Here is a 21959-nt window from a genome sequence, read left to right as displayed (position 1 = left end):
CTGCAGCAGGGTCTCCCTTACTTTGGTTCTCTGGTCTTTCAAATTTTACAACACTCCTCCAAGCTCCACCTTCCTTCTCCTCTCTGACTGCCTGAAGCAGGGGGTTTTATTAGGTTCCTAACAGGGCCTTAATTGACTACAGGTGCTCCAATTAACCTGTCTCAACCCTCCCTAGTCTACAGGCAGCCACGCCTTAATTAGTCTAGGGCTTATATTTCCCCTCTACCACTCTCCCTGGCCCTCCTGTATCACATATTATACAAAGGAACTAAAATTTCAGGTCCTGTAAACCAAAACATGTAATTTTAATAGAAAATTGCATTTTTACTGGGTTTGAATTGATGAAGTTAAGGACTCAAATTAAGCCTTCTTGGCAGTAATGACTGTAATGTAGAATAATAGAAAACACACCTGAATTTAACTAATTTTTAGGTATATTAGCATATTTTGATAGGATTCTTCAAATATCTGGGATTTACCCATTAAAGTTCTGTCAAACAGGTTTGAAAGCTTTTTGTTGTAGTCTTGTACAGACGCAAACTGTACATTGTGCCTTTCATTCCTGGTGTGCAGGGCATTCTGAGTTTTTTCAGGCCAATGGAAAAATATGTGGTGGTCAGGTCATCTTGTTTGTTCACTTTTTGCATGAAGCAAAAAAATAAAGGAAGATGGGAATTCTCTATAATGAATAGTCTGAGAATAGAAACCTTTTTGAGCAAAATCATATTGAACGTGACTTAGTCCTCATTTGACAAAATCCCAGTTTTTTGAAGACTTCCTGTTCAGCATTTCTGGGAGAAAATATTTTTCTGTTTTTCTTTCACAGACAATAGCCAGGCAGTTAGCGGAAATTTTGTTACGAGGTATGTCTGAACAGAGTTACTGGAATCCACTGGAAGACCCTCCTCACCAGTCACCTCTTGATGATCCACTCCGGAAAGGCTCAAATACTAAAAATTATGCACTTAGCAGAAGACCCCGGGTGTACACTGGAGAAAAGTATGGAATGAGTTCTTCATATCACTGCTGGTTTTCTAATTATCATTGTTCTATTAATTAAATATCTTAATTATATTATTGACGAGGAAAGAGGCATTTCAATAAGGGCACAGTCCTATCTTATACTGTTGGGGAGAAAGGTAGGGGATTCCGTTTTCTCAGAAAGCAGAAGAGTAGAACCTTTTCCTAATGCTGCAGAGCCCACTACAGGAAGGGAGCCTGGCTACCCAGCTAGCCAGCATATCTGTCAGGGCTGGGCCATGGGCAGCGAGTGTGCACTGGTCAATTACCAAGTTGTGGTCAGGTGATGGGTAGTGAAGTTGGGATTGAGCCAAATCAGGATACCAGCAAGTCAGGGTCAGGCACTCAGTTGCAAGCAGAAGGGAAGTAGTGGTGACAGGGTTGAGCCAGGTCTGGATACCAATAAGGCAGGGTCAGGCTCCAGGTTATAGACAGGAGGTGAGTGCCTGAGTTGGAGGTTCACAGTAAGGCAAGGTCTGGAGTGGAAGCATGCATGTAGTCTGTATCATTGCTCCGACTGCAGTGGGTAATGGATTCTTGGTTTATATACCAGGATGGGCCAATCAATGTACTACATGGGTGAGATGCCACTCAAGCCCCACTGGGCGATACTTCCTGCAGTGTCTAGCTTCACATGGTCCACCAACAGCAGCCTGGCCTGAGCTCTGATGGCGATACAGAAGTGACACTGGCCAAGAACCTCCATGGTTCCTGGTTCTAGAACTACAGGTGCTTATAACATCATTTATCAGAGAAGTGGAGGTTTATGGGTTCAGTTTAACTAGTACACATGCTGTGGTCAGTAGCACACATTAGCTGGGGTACATAGGTGATTACAGTGAGCCTGGCAGTGTGTCTTCCCCCCACCTTGAGCTATCTTGTCATGTACCACTCCACTGCTCTTGACATCCACAGTTTGAGCAGCTCCCTTGGGAAAGGCAGGATTTCTCTCTGGATGGTTTGAAACTACAAAATTGCTATTTGCTCCTTTTTAGAAAAAAAATTGAAGGTGTGGAGGCAGGATTGTGTGTTTTGTCCTGCAAACCAGATAACAAGTAAATCCCTTTAGGTATTAAAGCTGTACAATTTGTGCGCTGTTTCTAGACCTCTATATTCTCTCGCATTAGAGAAAGCAATGATAGAGAAAGCAATAGGGAGATTCATTATATCTCAGTGACAGATTTGAAAAACATTTATAGCACTTTACACAGGGAGTATATTTCCCAAGGCAGCTGCCTCTTAATCCTCTTAAGCCAACCCTGGCATTTCTCTGCCGTGTCAGCTCGTTGTTGAGTTTGCTTTTCTTCCACGTAGTCAAGCAAGTGGTATGGTATTACATGGCTCTCTGTGCTGATTTGCGTTTAGCTTTGATTTCTCCCCCTCCCCATCCCAAAAAACCCCCACCTTCACGACTTGAAGAACATTATTTCCACTTCCTCATGTCTCATTCCTTCTGTCCTGATCACTGCTAGTAATGTAATGAATGTGGATAACTATTTTCTGGAACTTAATTTTTCTCTTCAAAGGTAACAGTTTTTCAAGTAGCGTCCCTATGTGTGCTCCACTTTACTTCAGGAGTGCACATGCCCCAGGCACCCTTGATTGGAGATTTTAGGTAGCAGCTCAAGTTCGGCCTGTGCATGCATTCCACCTCCTTGTGCCCTATACTTAGGACATATAGACTTGTATGGGGGAGCCACCGTCTGTACCTTCTCAACCACCTTATATCCTGATACAGAGCATTTGGTATGCCCCTTTTTAGCAGTAGTTAGCCTTCAGCCCTTTGGGCTGTCTAGGTCTAGTTTAGTTTTGATTTAGTTTACTTTAGTTTTTTATTTAGTTTAGTTATATAATTCCTTCATTTATTTTCTTGGGTTTATTTGGTTACATACCCCTTTCCTCTGGCTTCCCTTCTTGAGGGGTTCTCCCTCAGGGGGTTTTGGATAATAAGTAAATCCCTTTGGGTATTAAAGCAGGGGTCAACTACTTACCAGCATAGAGACACCTCTCCTGATGCCTTCACAAAGGTGAGGTTCCTAAGGTGAGGCAATCTTGTGTTCCCTCTCATCCGATCTGGTATGATCAGGATTAGACACCACTGCTTCTACTTTTGTGATTCCCTCTCACTGACCATACTGGAACCCGTGAGCTGCCTGTAGTCAGCAAGTTTCGAGAGCTCCCATCTATTCACATGGGGATCATCCTGAAAGAGACAGTCTCCGCCCCATCTCTCCCTCCTCAAGTGGGAATCTTTTGAGGAGCAGGAGGTTACAGCTGATAAGGAGGTAACAACACAAACTAATGTCTCCTCCCCTTCACCTCATGAGGCTGTGATGCCTCCCTCACCACCTTATGCAGAGAATTTTAAATGGCTTCAAGAATTTAATAAATGGATTAACAATTCACTCCAAAATCCCCTGGAGGAGGTCCAAGATGCTCACCATAAGATTTTAGACATTCTCCACATGACAACTTTTGGTTGAGTGGCCTTGCTGGTGAACAAGGCTCTGCTTGAATCCACCAGACATCTGTCAGACTCCTGCTATAGTACTGATTACATGCAGACTAGCTGACAAAAAGTGTTACATCCTAGCAAAACAATGAGTTTTTATTTACACATCCTCCGCCTAATTCTTTGTTTGTGGAAGCCATCAACGAGCATGGCAGACAACACCTTACGATAAGGGCTAAAAGCGCTTGGACCTCTTTGGTTGTAAGAGCTACTCCTCTGTGACGCTATGATTTAGGATTATGAATTGCCCAGCTCTGATGGCAAAGTGTAATTACACCAACTGCAGTAAATATAATGCTTTTATTGAACATCTCCCTCTCAAACCATGGGAAAAATTTCAGGCCATCACAGGGGAAGGTCAGCTCCTAGCAAGGACAAGATGCAGCCAACACTGCAGCCTGCTCTGTTTCCACTGCTATCATCATGTGTGAAGCATTTTGGCTGCAACTATAAGGATTTCCCAGGGGGATCCAACTTATTGTAGAAGACCTTCTTTTCAACAGATTTATGCACTTCGGTGAGTCCACAGATGAATCCTTGCACACTTTGAAGAATTTAAGGGCTGCACTCCGGTCTCTTGGGATCTACACATCCGTGAACAAAAGAAAATTTAGTGGATCACAGATGGTTCAGAGATTCCTCCACGCCCAGTTTCCTGTTTTCCATAAGTCTGCCAAGCCACCCAAAAAGAGACCAAGAAATCAGAAAAAGAGGCTGCCTACCACATCCACTACTACCACCCAGCCCTCCTCCTCATTGAAACAGCAATTTTGATGGTTCAGTTGAGGGTGCAGAAGATCCCCTTTATCGGTATCTTCATCTGCATCATTCTACCTACCCTTTGGAAATGGTCTCTTCTGCTTTTGACCTTCATGGGAGCAGATCGTAGCCAACAAATGGATTTTGGAAGGTATAACATTGATTTACTCCAGCCATTTTACCTCTGTTCCTCCATGCCACCCTCCTTTCATGCTCCTTCTCAGGGACGCATCTCACAGACAGGAATTGCTGAGACAGGAATTCCTCTCCCTCCTGTGCACAGGAGCCATAGAATCAGTTCTGGTCCAGCACAGAGGGAAGTGATTCTATTCCAAATATTTTCTGGTCCCCAAAAGAAATGAGGATGGAGACCAATTTTAGATTTCAGATAGTAACTATCACTTTTGTAAAAATGGAAAAATTCAGGATAGTAATTCTTGTAGCTATAATTCCATCATTAGATTCCAGGGATTGGTTTGTGGCCCTGAACATCTAGGACATTTCCTTTTAATTATGATACATTCCTCTCAGAACAGGCGCCTTTGTTTTATGGTTGGCCAGGATGACTTCCAGTGCCAAGTGCTCCTCTTCCTCAAGGGTATTCCTGAAAGTCCCTGTAGTGATGGCCACTCACCTAGATTGAGTGGGAATAATCATCTCCCCCCATCTCGATGATTGGCTCCTTAAGGGCTAGTCATACAATGGGATTTTCTTTGCAGTAAAGATAGCTGTGTCTCTGTTCCACGGGTAGGGACTACAACTCAATAGTGAAAAGTCCCTTTTGACTCCAGTTCAGCAGAGAGACTTTATACGTGTTTGTCTGCATGCCATTGTGTCCAGAATTTAGCTTCCAGCTCACTGGTTTATGGGACTGACAAACCTTATTTCCAAGATTCATATAAGTCCTTGGACATCTGCAAGAAATTGTCTTTGTTAAGCCATATTGCAGCTTGCACTTTTGTAACACATGCCAGGTTACATCTTCATTGCTTCCGGGGATAGCTCAGAACAGGCTACATTTTGAACACACACACAGTCTTGATAAACTGGTGTCTAGACTCACTCAATTGGTGGAAGAACCCATACAAAGTTTGTGAAGGAGTTCCCTTCCACTGCTATAACTAGAACTTCAGAAGCCTCCCTTTTGGGGTGGGGAGCAAACCTCAGGGGACATACCATTCAAGGCAAATGGTCCTTTAGGGTCCCTTCCCTTATTTCCAGGAGGTTGATGTGGAGAAGTCAGGAATGCCTGTATCCACTTCCTTCACTTAATCAGGGGTCAATCCATCAAAGTCATGACAGACAATGTAGTCTGTATGTTCTACATAAATCTTCAAGGTGGGGGGTAAGATTCCTTATCTTGGCCTCTTACATCCCAGGCACTCAAACCACGATAGCTGATGATTAAGCAGGCACTTCTCCCAAGATTACAAGTGAGAGCTGGATACTCTGATTCATTCTCTTGTCCTGGGGTTTCTAGAAGTAGACCTTTTTTGGCACCATTATCAACAGAGGGCAAAAATTTCTGCTCAAGGGGCCTTCTCTCCCTCAACATTGTTAACAGGGCCGTCCCTAGGTGGGTGCAGGGTTTCTATTTGCCGGAGGGTGCTCCACCCATTCCCCGCCCCACTCCACCCCTTTCCCCAAGGCCCCACCCCATTTCTTCTCTGCCCCCTCCCCAAGCCCGCTGCGCCTTCGCTCCTCTCCCCTCCCTGTGCCTCCAGACACAGCGAAACAGCTGATCGGTGGTAGGTGCTGAGAGGGAGAGGGCGGCGCTGATCGGCGGGCTGGAGCGGGAGGTTGGTAGGGGGGCGCCTCGTTCCGCCTGCCCCCCTGCTCGCCTCCTCACAAAGTGCTGGGCCCCCCCAAAGCACAGGGCCCAGGGCAGTCGCCCCGATTTGCCATACCCGAGGGATGGTTCTGATTGTTACTATTCCAGAAATTGAACAAGATCAAGCAAGACAGAGTTAAAGCAAGACAGAGTTGAACAAGTTCAAGCAAGACAGAATTGCACCAGCTTGGCCGAGACAAGTTTCCTCATGTGGTTTGCCTTGCCTCTTGCCTGCTGTTGCAACTTCCGATCATTTCACCACCTGCTATCTCAGGAGTTCAGTTGAGTCTCCATTCCAACCTGAGCATTCCTCATCTCAGAGCTTCGCTCCTAAGTGGTTCTTGGGGGTAGAAGTTTCCTGCCCAACAGAAGTAGACAAGGTCCTATTAAACTACAGAAAGATTTCCAGTAGAAACATTTATCTGCAGTAGTGAAAGAGATTTCACCATTGGCATATCTAGCTACAGGTCTCACCTGTCCATTCCTCCCTCTCTGCTGTTCTGGATTACTTGTTGGATTTCAAAAAATCAGATCTCTCTATAAATTCTGTCGAAGCTCATTTAGCAGGTACTATGATCTTCCATTCTTCTCTATGGGGATTCTCAGTGCCTATCCAACAACATCCAGATTCATTAAGGAGTTAAATATCAGAGGGGTATAAGTTAGTCTGGATCTGTAAAAGCGGCAAAGGGTCCTGTGGCACCTTATAGACTAACAGATGTATTGGAGAATAAGCTTTCGTGGGTGAATACTTGATGCATCCGACGAAGCGGGTATAGTCTATAAGGTGCCACAGGACTCTTTGCCGCCATTAAGGGGTTAGTTAACCTTTTGCCACAGATTAGAGACCTCACTTCCATATGGGATTTGAATTTGGTCCCCATTTGTATAATGAACCACTGAGTCACTAGCCTAGTGTTCTTTGCTACACTTGTCAATGAAGACATCCTTTTTGATGGCCATCACCCCTTTCCAAAGAGTTGGAGAGTTTAATAGTAAATCCCCCCTTTACAGTTTTTTTTTCCCCAAAGAAAGTATTTATGGTCCCATTCCAAGTTTCTGCCTATAAGGTATACTCTGATTTCCATGTTAATCAGTTCATCCACCTTCCAGGAGTTTTTTTTTCTGCCACGCTAGACCTACCCTACATTCCTTGGATGTTAGAAGAAATAGATAACAATGGAGATTGTGGTCAGGTCACAGTACCAACTGCAAAACAGCAGTCACTGCTTTCCCAGTCTTAAAACAGATGGTTAATATGTGAATTCTTTAGAATGTCTGTATTCTCATTATTTATTTCTATGCACAAAGTTAAATCCTCTGACTACTTGTCCTTTCTTTCTTTGGAGAGACTTCTTTGTCTGTTACAGAATTACATAGGTAATGCTCCTCTTTCAAAAACACATTATTTTAAAAGAACAGTGAGGTCTGAGTGCAAGGCTAGAAGTCAAATTCCTGAATTCTTATAATCCTGTGTCTGACTGATTCCCTCCATAGTCTTGGAGAAGTCACTAGGAATATGATTTTTTTTTTTTTTTTTTAGAAAATTGTAGAAATATAGTTGCATATCTAGTTTGCAAGCACAGTTATTTCAATTCCCCATGCAAATTAGATTATTAGATGACTACACAGTTGGTTAGTTATGCATATAACTAGTAATTTGTAAATACAAATACCCATGGTAATTGCATTTGCAGCTCAGGCATTAATTGCACACGCTTTTGCAAAATCAGTTATATATATTCTTGAAAATTAGGCCTTTAAATGTATCTACCTCAGTTTCCATATTTTAAAAATTAAGGTGAAACGTGCTTCTTGGGGAATTCTGAGGATTGGTTAATATATAAATTGATGATTGTAATGTTCTTTGGAGATTATCAGTGCTGTGTAACTGCAAAATATTACTCTAGTTACTCTTTGACTCTGATATGTATGTGCTCCAAAACCAATTTTTGAGGTTAGGAAAAGATGCAGGCTCATTCAGTCAATGCCTTAGAGCAGTTTCCTGTACCAGTGAGATTTTTTTTCCAGCTATACCTTGATTTTTCACCATTTTTTAAAATTGGTTCAAATTTTGAGACTGCTGGTGATGTATGGTCTTTTTATGAATCTGGGGATCACATTTGAACAGCCTATAATGAGATACAATCCAATCAGTCAGTTTGGTGCCTTGTAAGTCACAATAAACTTTGCTTATTAAGCATTAAGAATAGCTTATATTCTAGAAAGGAAATGCAGAAGTAGGAGCTATGTGAAGACAAGGGTAACCATTTCTACAGAATGTGAATTCTGCTACTTTAAATATCTTTCCCTAATATTCTGTGTGAGGAAGTTTTAAGAATATATCTTTGACACTGGTTTACTAACTCTCCCAAGTGATAATTCAGATGATTCCTTAGATCCATGCAATTCTTTCCTAGAAAGAGCCTCTGTACCCTTCTTCACTGCTAAAACTTATTCATTAGGGGATTAATGTTTTCCATAATTTGTCTCCTTTTTAAGCATAGGGTTGAGAGTTATCTTCTATGATATACCGTTTGTAGATGGACTCTGACTCAGATCTACCCTCAAGTTCTGAGCGGCAAGTGCAGTTTTTTTCACAAATGTCAGACTTATTGACTGGACTTCAGAGTATATATAGACAGTCATTTGAAGTACAGTCAACCTCCAACTGCTTGTTCTAGACTTAAGATAGTGTTTTGTGTTCTACCTCATATTCAGACATAATTTATTAACTTTACAAGTTAAAAGGATCTAAAACATAACCAGATCTAAATCTGGTACCAAGCTTTGGTTTTCCAGCGTGTGTCCTGAAAGAGGTCTGCTGTTCCCATAACGTATTAAGTTCCACACTACATAGATGCAGTATATCATGAAAATGTAATTTGCAGCTTATTGTATTCTGAAAATGACTAGACTATAATGTCAGGTGGACAATGTAGACTACAAGGGAGGGCTAGTCTACGCTGGCAACGCTGAAATGCTCTCCCAGCACTCTGAAAAAAAGACCCACCTCCACGAGAGGTATAGCTACCAGCACTGAAAGTGTGGCTCCCAGCGCTGGGGCACTGTCTACATTGGCGCTTTACAGCGCTGCAACTTGCTGCGCTCAAGGGGGTGTTTTTTCACACCCTGAGCGAGAAAGTTGCAGCGCTGTAAATTGCCAGTGTAGACAAGCCCAGAGTAAAAAAGGTTTTGCTGTGTTCTAGCAAAATCAAAAATGAGTAGCTTCTAACAAGGTTAGTGTGTACTAGTATCTTTAAACATCATCTCCTGGTGGTAGAAGACCAATTAAAATAGTCTGATTGCTTGCAACTTATTATCCATGAAGTGAAGTCTGAAATTTAGCTTGTTAAAAGGATATTTTTGATCAAAAGAGAGGTAATCACACAAACTCTTCCAGAAACTAATAAAGCATATATGAAAATTTGTGTCATTTTAAGTTGACTGTCCACTTGCAAATAATGTCAATTATCTGATAACAGACCCGTGAAAATTTCCTAGCCACAGTATGATAGAGACAAGGTGGATGAGAGAGAGATATTTTATTGGACCAACTTCTGTTGGTGAGAGAGACGAGCTGTCAAGCCACACAGAGCTCTTCCTCAGGTCTGGAAGGTACTGCCAATGTCACAGCAAAATGCAAAGTGGAACAGATTGTTTAGGATAAGTAGTTAGCACATGTTATAAGGGACCATTCAAGGTAGAGTGGCCTGTTAACACCTCATCAGTTATAGGACAAAATGAGGGGTTAGTGGGTTACAGATAGTTTTAATAAGCCATAAACCCAGTGTCTCTGTTCAGTCCATGATTTTTAGTGTCTATTAGAGCGATTAATTTAAGTTCCCAGACTCGTCTTTTGAAAGTCTTGTGCAGGTTTCCTTTAAGGACGAGGACTGAAAGGTCAAATATAGTGTGATCCCTTTGTGAAAAATGTTCAGCCACAGGTGACAGGGTGTTTTTGTCTCCTGTGTGAGTTAATTTGAGAGCATAGTGATTGTCTGGTGTCACCCACAAAATTATTGTTGGGACATTTAGTGCACTGGATGAGGTACACCAGATGTTGTAATAGGCATGGGTAGAACCCATGGATCTTGAAAAGTGCATTGGGGGGAGTTAATTGTAGCAGTGGAGATATGTCTGGAGGTTTTGCATCTGTTGTTCTGGCAGGTTTTGGTCTTGCTTTGAGTTGGTGTATCCTGGTCTGAGGTGAGCTTGCTTCTGATGATGAGCTTGGAGAGATTGGGGGGTTGTTTAAAGGCCAGAAGTGGGGGTTCAGGAAAGATTTATTTCAGGATGGGGTCTCCATTGAGCCCCCCCACTGTTCCTCAGACGTTCTTGTTAACTTCTGGATATGTGCTGGAAATGGCCCACCTTGATTATCACTTCAAAAGGTTTTCTCTCCCCCCACCGCACTCTCCTGCTGGTAATAGCTCATCCTAAGTGATCACTCTCCTTACAATGTGTATGATAAACACCAGTTTTTTCATGGTCTGTGTGTGTATAAAGCTCCTCACTGTATTTTCAACTTTATGCATCCGATGAAGTGAGCTGTAGCGCACGAAAGCTTATGCTCAAATAAATTGGTTAGTCTCTAAGATGCCACAAGTACTCCTTTTCTTTTTGCGAATAGAGACTAACACGGCTGCTGCTCTGAAACCTGTCTGGATGAGGTGGATATCTCTGCAAAGTGCAGTATCTGTCACTCTTTCCTACCCAGAACTCGAGCAGCTCGGGAGCTTCACCTGGGGAACGACCTGAGACAGAAAGCTGTCTGATCTGGGCCAGGAAGACTCACCTGCACATTACTAGTGTCCCTCCAAGCATGTGCCTTGGAGTGGAGCCCCCAAAACCTAAGTCAAAAGAATCTTCTTCTAGGCTCCCCATGAGAGCAGTGGGCAGGCATGAGTGTAAGGATAGATCCCCATTGAGGACTGTCCATAAGAGATGTGCTTCCTCCCTGAGGTTTTCCAGATCTGGTGAGACTTTACACGCAAAATCTAAGGACCTGGTTCTTCTAAAGACATCTGGGTTGAAGGGCAAAGGGTTTAAAAAGAAAGATCCGGTGGTTCATTCGGTCACCTCAGTACTAAAGCCTAAGGACTGACATTCGCTGGTTCTGTCTTTGAGTGCTGGTCTGAGCCAATCTCGATACGACTGAATTTGTCTAAGGACTGTCCGGCTGCCGTGGATGCACTGGGTCTATCAGACTTGACTGCCATAACCCCTGGTGCTTCAGAGTGTACGGAGACTTACATAACACTGGAGGATATAGTTCTCCCTTACCCAGAGTCTTCACTTCTCTCCAGCTTGGCCTTCTTGAGGGATATAATTACTCTGGAGGAGGAGCCTATGTTGGTGTCTCAGGAGCTATTCCACCTCCAACCCAAGGGTTGGAGTGCTTCAGTAAAGACAGCCCTGCTGCTACCAGTAGAGCAGTTTTCGGGCTCAGATGAGTCACATGTACTAGATGCTCTGGTATGTCTGCAGAGACAGACGAGTCCTGACGGATATTCAAGGAAATCCAAGATGGGCGAGGTAATATATTTTATTGGACCAACTTCTGTTGGTGAGAGAAAAAAGCTTTCAAGCCACACAGAGCTTTTCTTCAGTATCCTGGGACCAACGTGGCTACAAGTGCACTGCAGAAAATCAAGGAGTCTTGCTCGTTGTTCCTTAGGGTATCACACCCCCCACCCACACCCCAAATTGCAGTACTGATTCCCTTAGAGTCCCTTCCAACCGGTCGATACCTCTTTGTGGCTTTATTGGGGTCCGTGGGATCCTTATAGCAGATGCCTGGACCCTTCTCAAGAATTGTACTGCTCTTCTCCCTCCTGGGTCTGTAGGGTACAAGGAGGAAGAGGTTGACCCAAGTCCACAGCTTCCAACAGGTGTCTCCTCCTTATCCTTGGATGAAGTGATGAGTCTTTCCTTGCCATCTCTACTGGATTACCGGAACTACTGCAGAGAGTTACCAATGACCTACAGATTCCACAAGAGGAGGTCCAGGACTCTCAGCGCTGGCTTCTGGATATCTTACAACCTAAGGGACCAAGTAAGGTGTCTCTTCCAATTAATAAGGCTATACTAGAACCAGCCAAAGCAGTGTGGCACACTGTGCTCCTATGCCAAAAACTCCTGTCAAAGGAGCTGAATTTTTATTCTCCCACCCTACAGAAAAGGCTCGGACACACTAACAAAAGGCCATCCTGGCAGATAAGGGCTCTAAAGGGACTGAACCTCCTGGGGAGAAAAGTCTTCTCTTCCCCAGGTTTCCAGTTGTGTGTCATAACTAGCAGGCTCTGTTAGTGAAATATGACTCTTAACAACTATTCCAGGCATGTGAGCTTCATTGACAAGCTTCCCACAAAGGACAGAGCCCAATTTCAGTCTCTTTTAGGTGAGGGAAGGCTAGTAGCTAAAACAGCTCTCCAGGCCACAATGGATATGGCAGACACAGCTTCCACAAGTCTGGCCACTGGCTTAGTCAAGAGGAGTGACTCTTGTCTGCAATTGTCAAGGTTTCCTAGGGAGGCCCTCCCCTTTGATGAGTCAAATCTCTTTAATTAAAGAAACGGCGAGTCCCAGCATTCATTAAAGGACTGGAGATTGACTCTGCATTACCTGGTGATTTATACTCAACCCCAAGGAGGAAACACCAGAGACAATCCTATAGACTAAAACCGCCCCCTCCTCATATACCTTATTACCAGCACCCAGCCGAGCCTCTGTGGAAACAGAGCGTTCAGAGGCCTTGCTTCATGACCCCCTCCACTGCCACAGCCTTTTCTCACTCTCAGCCACCCGCCAGCGGCTATTTTTGACATACTAGTCGAAACCTACCTACCATCACTGAAGCCATCTACCTCTTCTTCCCATTATTTTTGCATGCTGTCTCACACTCTTTGCCCACAGCTGGACGTTGATCATGAAGGACAGTTGGGTTTTGGAGATTATCCATCAGGGATGCTCCATAGAGTTCCTCTCCTTCCTGGTCCCCTTTCAGGGACCACTCTCACAAGGTGTTTCTTCAACAGGAGGCAAAAATCCTCTTACACTGAGAGGCAATAGAATGTGTTCCACCTCAGTATCAAGGGGAGGGGTTCTACTCCTTGTATTTCCTGATTCCCAAAAAAGAGAGAGGGTGTAGACCGAGTCTGGACCTTTGGCAACTGAGCATCTTTATTCAAAAGCTGAAATTCCAGGTGAGTGATGTTGCCCTTTCATGGAACCAGCCAAGAAATAACCACAAACAAAGGTTAAATTGAAGCAGTACTGAGGGCTGATTTATTGCTTGCTTCCCTTATTTATGCAATTATACTCTCACACACATTCCATTCATACTGGCAGGCTGTAGATGCAGGTGTTGCTTCCTATCTTAGGTGATAGAGTTTGGCCAGGTTCCAGCTTCCCAGAGATTGAACCGCTAGGCGACGAGAATCCCTGAAATCCCTTTGGACCTGCGGGACGGCTCGACTGTTTCCGGTCCAGTCCTGAGTTTCTGCTGTTGTAGGTTACATCTCTCTCTGGCCACTACTGCTATAGGTTTATGTACAGTACCATATACAGCTTGATTATCTTTACACGGTAATATTTCAGTTCAAGCCTTACGATTGGTTTCTTACACTCATACTATCTCACTCACTCCTTACATATTGATTACATATGCATAAGCATTAATACAATTGGTAGTATAGCTTTATGCAAGCGTGCGACATCAGCGGGGACTTCTGCTGTTGTTTGTGGTTCAGACAGGAAACTGTGCAACTGCACTTTCAAACATGACAGGAAGTCTACACAGATACAGGCAGACTACATTTGAAAAAGCAAAAAGAGGGGGAGTAGATGGGGGAATGAGCTGCCCCTCCTCAGGAGCAAAAGCTGTTGCTGTCTGAGCAATGGATGGGGGTCGAGCCCTGGTTTGGGCCGTGGCTGGCTACAGTTGCGTTGTCATCAGTCATCCACGCCCTTCAGGAAAGGATGTGGTTTGTGGCTCCCAACCTGAAGGATGTATACTTCCATGTGGGCATTCACCCCTCACACAGAAAATTCCTGCATTTCATGGTAGGCCACAAACACTTCCAGTTTTAAGTGCTCCCCTTTGGGCTGGCCATGGCATCCAGAGTATTTACAAAAGTTTTCTGTGTGGTAGCAGCCGAGATGAGATACTAGGGCTACACAATATTCTCATTGCTGAACGATTGGCTCCTGGTAAGCTTGAGACCTTAGGAGGACAGGTCAGCGACAACATTCCACTGTACAGCTTCTAGCAGCCCTAGGCATTTGCATAAAGAGAGAAAAGTCTATTTTGTCACCCACAAGGACAATAAACTTTGTAAGGGTAATGTTGGATTCGGTTTCTGTGAGAGCATTCCTCCCTGCAGACAGGTTTCGTATAATGATCAACCTGAATTCATGCATTACCCGCAGACCATGAATTACAGTGCACAGGATGCTTTTCATTGTTAGGCTATGTGGCCGCATGCACCTAGTGCCTTTCACTGTTAGACCATGTGGCTCCATGCACCTACCTGTCACAGTTCACCAGGCTTCACCTGCCATGTCTGCAAGCTTGACTCCACTCGATCTATTGACTGGACAAGCACCATATCAGCTCCAAGGTGGCTGTTCCCACCGTAGTTATCACCGCCCTACTTGGTGGTCAAACCCAGAAAAGATCATGGTGGGAATTCCCTTCATCCCTCTCACCCCCAGAATCACCATTGTGACGGATGCTTTCCTCCTAGATATGGATGATCACTTGGAAACTACACTCCTCGGTGTACCTAGATCCCACAAGATGCCAGACTACATATAAATTTACTAAAACTTGGCAGTCCGCCTTGAGTGCAAGGCTTCCTTCTGCTCATACGCTCACTCGTTATGAGGGTACTGTTGGGACAGTATCACCACCATAGTCTACCTAAACAAACAGGGATGAGTGAGATCTTGTCCCCTCTTCCTGGAAGCAGTCAGACTCTGGAAGTGGTGCATCAGGAACCACATCACAATACAGGCTGCTTACTTTCTGGATATCTACAACTCCCTTGCAGATGAACTAAGCAGAAGCTTCTCAGCAGACCACAAGTGGGAAGTCCAAGACACAATCCTAAGCAAGATATTAACACAAAGGGGTATACCATAATGGGACCTCTTTCCATTCTTCCCCCCCCCCCCCCCAAAAAAAAAACAACCAAAAACCCAGGAAGCTTTCCATATATTGCTCCAGAGGAGTCATGGGTCGTGGCTCCAAGTGTGATGCTCTACTACTGTCCTGGACGAATGACCTCAGATATCTTTCCTCCCATTCACCTTCTTCTACAGGTCATAGGTAAAGTAGGTTGCGACGGAGCTAACATCATTCTCCTAGCACCCTACTGGGACCTGTTTGTCTCCCAGACGAACAAAAGCTCAACATAGAGAAGAATTGGTAGCAAATCTGAAGGTGGAAGGCAATTTGTGTGGAAGTGATCATGAAATGATAAATTTCATGAGAAAGGAAGGCATGAGACCAGTAGAATAAGGACAATGGACTTCAAAAAAGAATACTTTAGCAAACTCAGAGAACTGGTAGAAAAGGTCCCATGGGAAGAAAATCTAAGGGGAAAAGGAGTTCAGGAGAGCTGGCAATTTCTCAAGAAGACATTATTAAGGGCATAACTGCAAATTGTCCCAGTGCAAAGCCAAGATAGGAAGAGGCAAGTATGGCTCCATCAGGAGCTCTTTAATGACCTGAAAATCAGAAAGGAATCCTACAAAAAGTGAAAACATGGATGAATTGCTAAGGATGAGTATAAAAGAATAGCATAAGCATCATCTTCTTTTTCCTTTATGCCGCTTTTCCTTGTGAGAATTGTGGCAACAGCATGGAGAGTAGGGAGGACCAGACCTCCCTTTCCTTCACAGCAGGTTCCAGCTCCTCCTGGGAGATTCCCAAGCATTCCCAGGCCAGCCAGGAGGTATAATCCCCCCAGTGTGTCCTGGATCAGCCTTGGAGCCTCCTTATCAGATGCCCGAACCACCTCAGCTGGGTCCTCTCAATCTGGAGGAGTAGCGACTCAAGCATGTAGGGACAAAATCAGAAAGGCTAAGGCACAAAATGATGTACAACTAGCAAGGAACATAAAAGGCAATAAGTTCTTTAAATACACCAGGAGTAAGGGAAAGATGAAGTTAGTGGGGAAGGAGAGCTAATAGCTGTTAATGGTGACCGGATATTAAACACAACTAATATGTTCCTTCCCCCTTGTTGTCAATAAGTGAAAATAGGGAAAGAACAGTTTAAAGAATATTTAGATGTGTTAGATGTCTTCAAGTCAGCAGGGCCTGATGAAGTTCATCCTTGGGAATTTAAGGAACCAGCTGAAGCAATCTTGAGCAATTATTTTTGAGAACTCATGGAGGATGGGGGAAGTCCCAGAGGACTGGTAAAGGGCCAACATAGTCAGCCTAACTTCTATACCTGGAAAGATACTGGAACAAATTATTAAGCAATCAGTTTGTAAGCACCTAGAGGATAATATGGTTATAAGGAATAGCCAACATGGATTTGTCAGAAACCAGTCATGCCAAGCCAGTCTAGTTTCCTTATTTTATAGGGTTACTGGCCTAGTGCATGGGGGAAGAAGTAGATATGATATATCTTGATTTTAGTAAGGCTTTCGACACAGTGCCACATGACATTCTCATAAGTAAACTAGGGAAAAGTGGTCTAGATGAAATTTCTGTAAGGTGGGTGCATAATTGATTAAAAGACTAGTTGTCAGAGTAGTTATCAGTGGTTCACTGTAGAATGGATGGTGTATCTAGTGGAGTCCTGGAGGGGACAGCCCTGGATCTGGTGCCATTTAATATTTTCATTAATGCTTTGGATAATGAAGTGGAGGCTATTTTTACAAAAATTGCAAATGACCTCAAGGTGTAGGGGGAGGGTGCAAGCACGTTGGAGGGCAGGATTAGAATTGAAAACAACTTTGACAAATTGGAGAATTGGTCTCAAATCAACAAGATGAAATTCAATAAAAGAGAAGTGCAGAGTACTTCAGTTAGGAAGGAAAAATCAAATGCACAGCTACAAAATAGGGAATAACTGACTAGGTGGTAGTACTGCTAAAAAGGATCTGGGAATTATAGTGGATCACAAATTGAATGAAAGTCAACAATGTAATATAGTTGGAGAAAAAGGCTAATAGCATTCTGGGGTATATTAACAGCAGTGTAGCATACAAGATGCAAGAGGTGATTATCCCACTTTACTCAGCAGTGGTGAGACTTCAACTAGAATAGTGTGCCTAGTTCTGGGTGCCACATTTTAGGAGTGATGTGGACAAATTAGAGAGAGTCCAAAGGAGAGCAACAAAAAAGATAAAAGGTTTTAGAAAACCTGATCTATGAAGGATGGGGGGAAAGCTGGCCATATTTAGTCTTGAGAAAAGAAAACTGAGGGGAGACCTGTAAACAGTTTTCAAATACATTAAGGGCTGTTGATAATGAGGGTGGTGAGCAATTGTTCTCTGTGTCCACTGGAGGTAGGACAAGAAGTAATGGGCTTAATCTGCAGCAAAAGAGATTTAAGTAAGAAATCAGGAAAAAAACTATAAGGGCAGTTAAGCTCTGGACTAGGGTTTCAGGATAGGTTGTGGAATCCTTATCATTGGAGGTTTTTAAGAACAGTTGGACAAACATGTCTCAGGGATGGTCTAGGTTCACTGGGTTGTTGCGCAGCGCAAGGGACTGGGCTTGATGTCGTCTCGAGGTCCGTTCCAGCCCTATATTTCTATGAATCTTTGTACTCCTCCAGAGCAAACAATGTTGGGAATCTGGATTGATGCCCTTTTACTATTCTGGATAGATCAACTGAGGTACACCTTTCCTCCCTTTCCACTACTACCCCAAGTTCTGTGGAAGATTCATCCAGTAAAGCATGAATCATTCTCATTGCACCCAACTGGTCCAGACAGTTCTGATTTCTGGATCTCCTATGAAAGTTAACCCATTATCCCATTAGCATTCAACATCTTCCAGCTCTGATAACGCAGGAGAATAGTGGGATCAGACATTCCAACCCAGATTCTTTTCACCTCACATCTTGGTATTTGGATGGGCCTCAGACCTAGAGCATGTTTGGAGGCTGTTCAGACTGTTCTTAAGAGAAGACTCCACCAGAAATTTCATCAAGCTAAATGGAGGCGTTTCTCTACCTGGGAGCAACAAAACCAGTTATCCCCAAAGACAGCAGGTATTCCTGCTATTTTAGACTACTTCCTCACTTTCAAGACACTGGGCCTTTCTGTTAGCTCTCTGCAAGTCCACTTAGCAGCAGTAAGTGCTCTCCACCCACTGATAGATGGCTGTTCTATATTTATTCACCTGATAACAACCAGATTCCTAAAGGGCCTCACTAGGGCCTTCCCACCAGTAGTGAAGCCAGGACTTCAGTGGTAGTTCAATCTTATACTTTGAGTACTTACCAACATAGGCACCAACTCCTCCTGGCGCCAGTGGGTGCTTGCGCGCCCCTCCGCCCTGACTCCACCCTGCCCCTTCCCCAAATCCCCAGCCCCGCCTCTTCCCTTAAGCTCGCCGCGTTCCCACTCCTCCCCCCTCCCTCCCACAGCTTATGTCGCAAAACACCTGTTTCATGGCGGCAAGCCTGGGAGGAGAAGCAGGGACACAGCGCACTTGGGGGAGGAGGTGGAGGGGGGCGGGGATTTTTGGATGTATCCTCCTTTGCTGTCAGTTAGCCCATCTCCCTCCCCTGGATGGAGTGAGAGCCTATTCTTTAGGGCACAGGCAATCTCAGTAGCATTTCTCCAAGAAGTACCTACACTGGACATTTGTTACATTTTCACAAAGCATTATACTTTAGTCCAAACCTCTTCTGCAGACTCAACCTTTGGAATGACAATATTGCAAATATCTATACTGCCTATGTCCTTGTAGCCACATGTGTAATACAGATAGGGTTCACACATCTCAAAGAACCTCCAGTTACAGGTAAGTAACCGCCATTTATTTAAACTGGAGAGGGAATCAATAGATATACATTAACACTGTGGGTGTAGCTTAAAATATTTGCCTTCAGACTCTAAGATCTCAAAACTCACCTTTTTATTTTTTCTATTGTCTAGTTGTTTCATTTAGCACTATGGACTTCTGTGAGTGGAGCCCATTTAGTTCTTCTGTCAGCTTTTTAGAGTAATACTAAAATATTTATAGGTTTGTATGTCACCTCTCTGAAGTGTTTCCTTAAAGGAATAAAGAAGCCAAGTTTCTTAACAGATGCATTATTCCATTTCTGGCAGCTTTTGGTCGTGCTAGCAGTCTTAACTATGTGTTGAAACTTCTTTATTGCATAAACAATAGTTTATCTTGGAAATTACTTTGTACCCTTACTTTAATGTCTGAAAAGAGACTTTGACATCGACTTGCATTGATAATAGGCCATCTATTTAAAAAAAGGAGGGTGGGGGAGAGGCACTATTCTTGAGATGAAACCTACTTTTTGTCTAAAATGAGTTCATGGTTTCACGGTAAATTTCCTAATAGATCTGAGGCATCTTTAAGAAATAAAACATGTCTAAATCTTAGACAACCCTTAGTTCCCTGTCAGTAATTCAGTGTAGTTTAAGCATATTCCGTAATACCTGTAACCAATATCTATTAGTGGTGAGAGAAATTAAGAGCTTGATTGTAGAGTAACCACAAGCGCTGAGTAAAGAGCAGAGTGTAGGTGCTCTACCCCAAGAACAGACCAGAGACCATATTGTGACTTGGTCACAATTTGATACCTGGTTTCCCTTTGCTTTGGGAGAGAGTGAGGGTCCTAGCTCTATACCTGGACAGATTTTACTTCTCTGCCCTCACCTCCCCCCGACCCCTGCACCAGAGGGGAGTTGTGGCCTCGTGGAATGTGTCTGGATAACTACTTTCTGCAATCTGTTGCATAGGCTGGTAGGGGCCTTCAGAATTAAGTAATTGGAAATAAATGTTTTAAGTGCTTAGGAAGTGATGAGAGTGATGGCACATAGAAAAGGCAGAAACTGGAGTGGCTTTTTGTTTTAATAGTGAGCTGTACAGTACAGCGTTGGTAAGAATAATGTAAAATATATCTAATGCAGAGATAATGGAAGTGGGGTCTAAATATCGCTAAAATTTTAATCAATATCCTATTCTAGTAAGCTGAGGGAAAATCTATTTTAGTGTGCCCATGTTGCTATGGTTGCCGTTCATGCACACTTACAATTAGAGTGGGAGGTTTGTTTAATTGTGAATACTGACATTTTTACAGCTGTCAAAATTACATGGTATTTGGGGTATTTGGAGTGTTTGTTTTCAACTCTGATCAGTGTGGTGATTCTGTTCATTCTGTTTTGCCAACTTATTCTTTTAAAGGCAAATCAAAATATTGAAATAAAACTAATAATTGAAACTAAAATTCTAATATGTATAGAGATTTTCATTTTTATGGATATTAAAAATCGACTAATAATCATAGCATATGAACATTTGATGTTATATACACCATTCTTAACAGTAATATGCTCTACTTATATTTTAATAAATACTAAAGTTTGATTTTTTGACAGCATTTTTTGTCCTCAAGAAAATACAGAAGAAGCTCTATTGTTGTTGCTGATTAGTGAATCTATGGTAAGTTAAACAGCTGTTTTAAAAACTTTTTTATGTCTCTTCTGTCATTTGTCTTTAGAGGTCATTTGTCCCATTTCCTGTTACAAAACTAGGCGAGCAGTTCCTTCTGGAACTAAAGCTATTGCTACTCTGACAGGGAACCAGCAGGAAGTGCTGTGAGGGTCTTATGATTCTGAGTTCCTCTTTCCTTTTTGAGACTAAGTGCATTGTCTCTGGACTGAACCTACCCTTCCTTTAGTTTTAGGGAAGGGAGGACGAGTCTGTTCCCAAAACCAAGTCTTTCACTTGGCATCACATCAGTGTGAACAGCTGTTACGGCAGCTGCTGCCATTCGGAGACGCAAGCTTGAAAATTCAAGTAGTTTTTGTTGTAATCACAAAAACCAAAAATTAGACACATGTACCTATTCAATGTGTATATGGCCAACAATTCTTTTCTGAAGTGCTTTAAAATGTAGATCTCACTCAAGTTTCAAATAACTCTTGATATTGGCATATCGTCTGTATACGGCATCATAGGATGTTGCTGGTGTTGTGTTTTTATAAACCCTTGATTTTCCCCTGTGGTTGTTTCCTTTCAATGCCTTTACTGACACCTGTTAAAAGGGTGCCATGCTACTGCTCTGGGGAGGTTTACTAATCGTTGATTACCTACCCGCTGGTAACTTACTAAAGCAAGGTCGGTTACATCCTATGTTCTTAAAACAGTCAATACAAAATCGTTTACTCCTGGGGGAATTCTGTGCCACTGTGCATGTACATATTTTATATGCCGTGCATATTTTTTTCAGAAAATAGCTTCTGCTGAAAAGTTGCTGTGGTTACACCTTTTGCCCACCAGAGGGCATTGTGGCACTAGAACACAGCAGCCTTTTCTGGCCAGCTCCAGCTATGATGTGGAAGAGAAAGAGCCTGCCTTCTTCACAGCGCCTGTCAGACCAAGTCAGGAGATATGTGGAGACAGACAGAGTGGGGTTGCTGAGGAGTCAGACAATGCTTATAAGGGCTAGTGAGGGAGGACAGACTGGAGCAGGCGCAGAATGGGAGTGGAGGTGCAGGGACACAGGGGGGAAGGAGGTGCAGGGCCACCTGGGTAGAGGGGGAGGCGGTGCAGAGCTACAGGGAGGAAGGGGTGTGGCTGAGCGGGGGCACAGACACGTGGGGGCGGGAGGGTAGGGACACA

General features: G+C 43.5%; 1 protein-coding gene across 8 annotated transcripts in view; it reads left to right on the top strand.

The window, feature by feature from the left end:
* Nucleotides 1-21959, top strand: part of TTC7B (tetratricopeptide repeat domain 7B) — a 322836-nt gene that overhangs the window by 115844 nt on the left and 185033 nt on the right. For 7 of the 8 annotated variants that reach the window (XM_037900827.2, XM_037900831.2, XM_037900828.2 and 4 more), the window contains 2 exons: nucleotides 827-999; nucleotides 20714-20777. In XM_037900827.2, the coding sequence (XP_037756755.1) occupies nucleotides 827-999; nucleotides 20714-20777 (237 nt within the window). The remainder of the gene's footprint in view (nucleotides 1-826; nucleotides 1000-20713; nucleotides 20778-21959) is intronic. The other variant, XM_037900829.2, reaches the window with a different exon arrangement.

Source organism: Chelonia mydas, chromosome 6, assembly GCF_015237465.2.
Source record: "Chelonia mydas isolate rCheMyd1 chromosome 6, rCheMyd1.pri.v2, whole genome shotgun sequence".
In the NCBI taxonomy this organism is placed as follows: Eukaryota; Metazoa; Chordata; order Testudines; family Cheloniidae; genus Chelonia; species Chelonia mydas.
The sequence above is the reverse complement of the archived record's forward strand: the minus strand, read 5'-3'. Positions and strand labels throughout refer to the sequence as shown.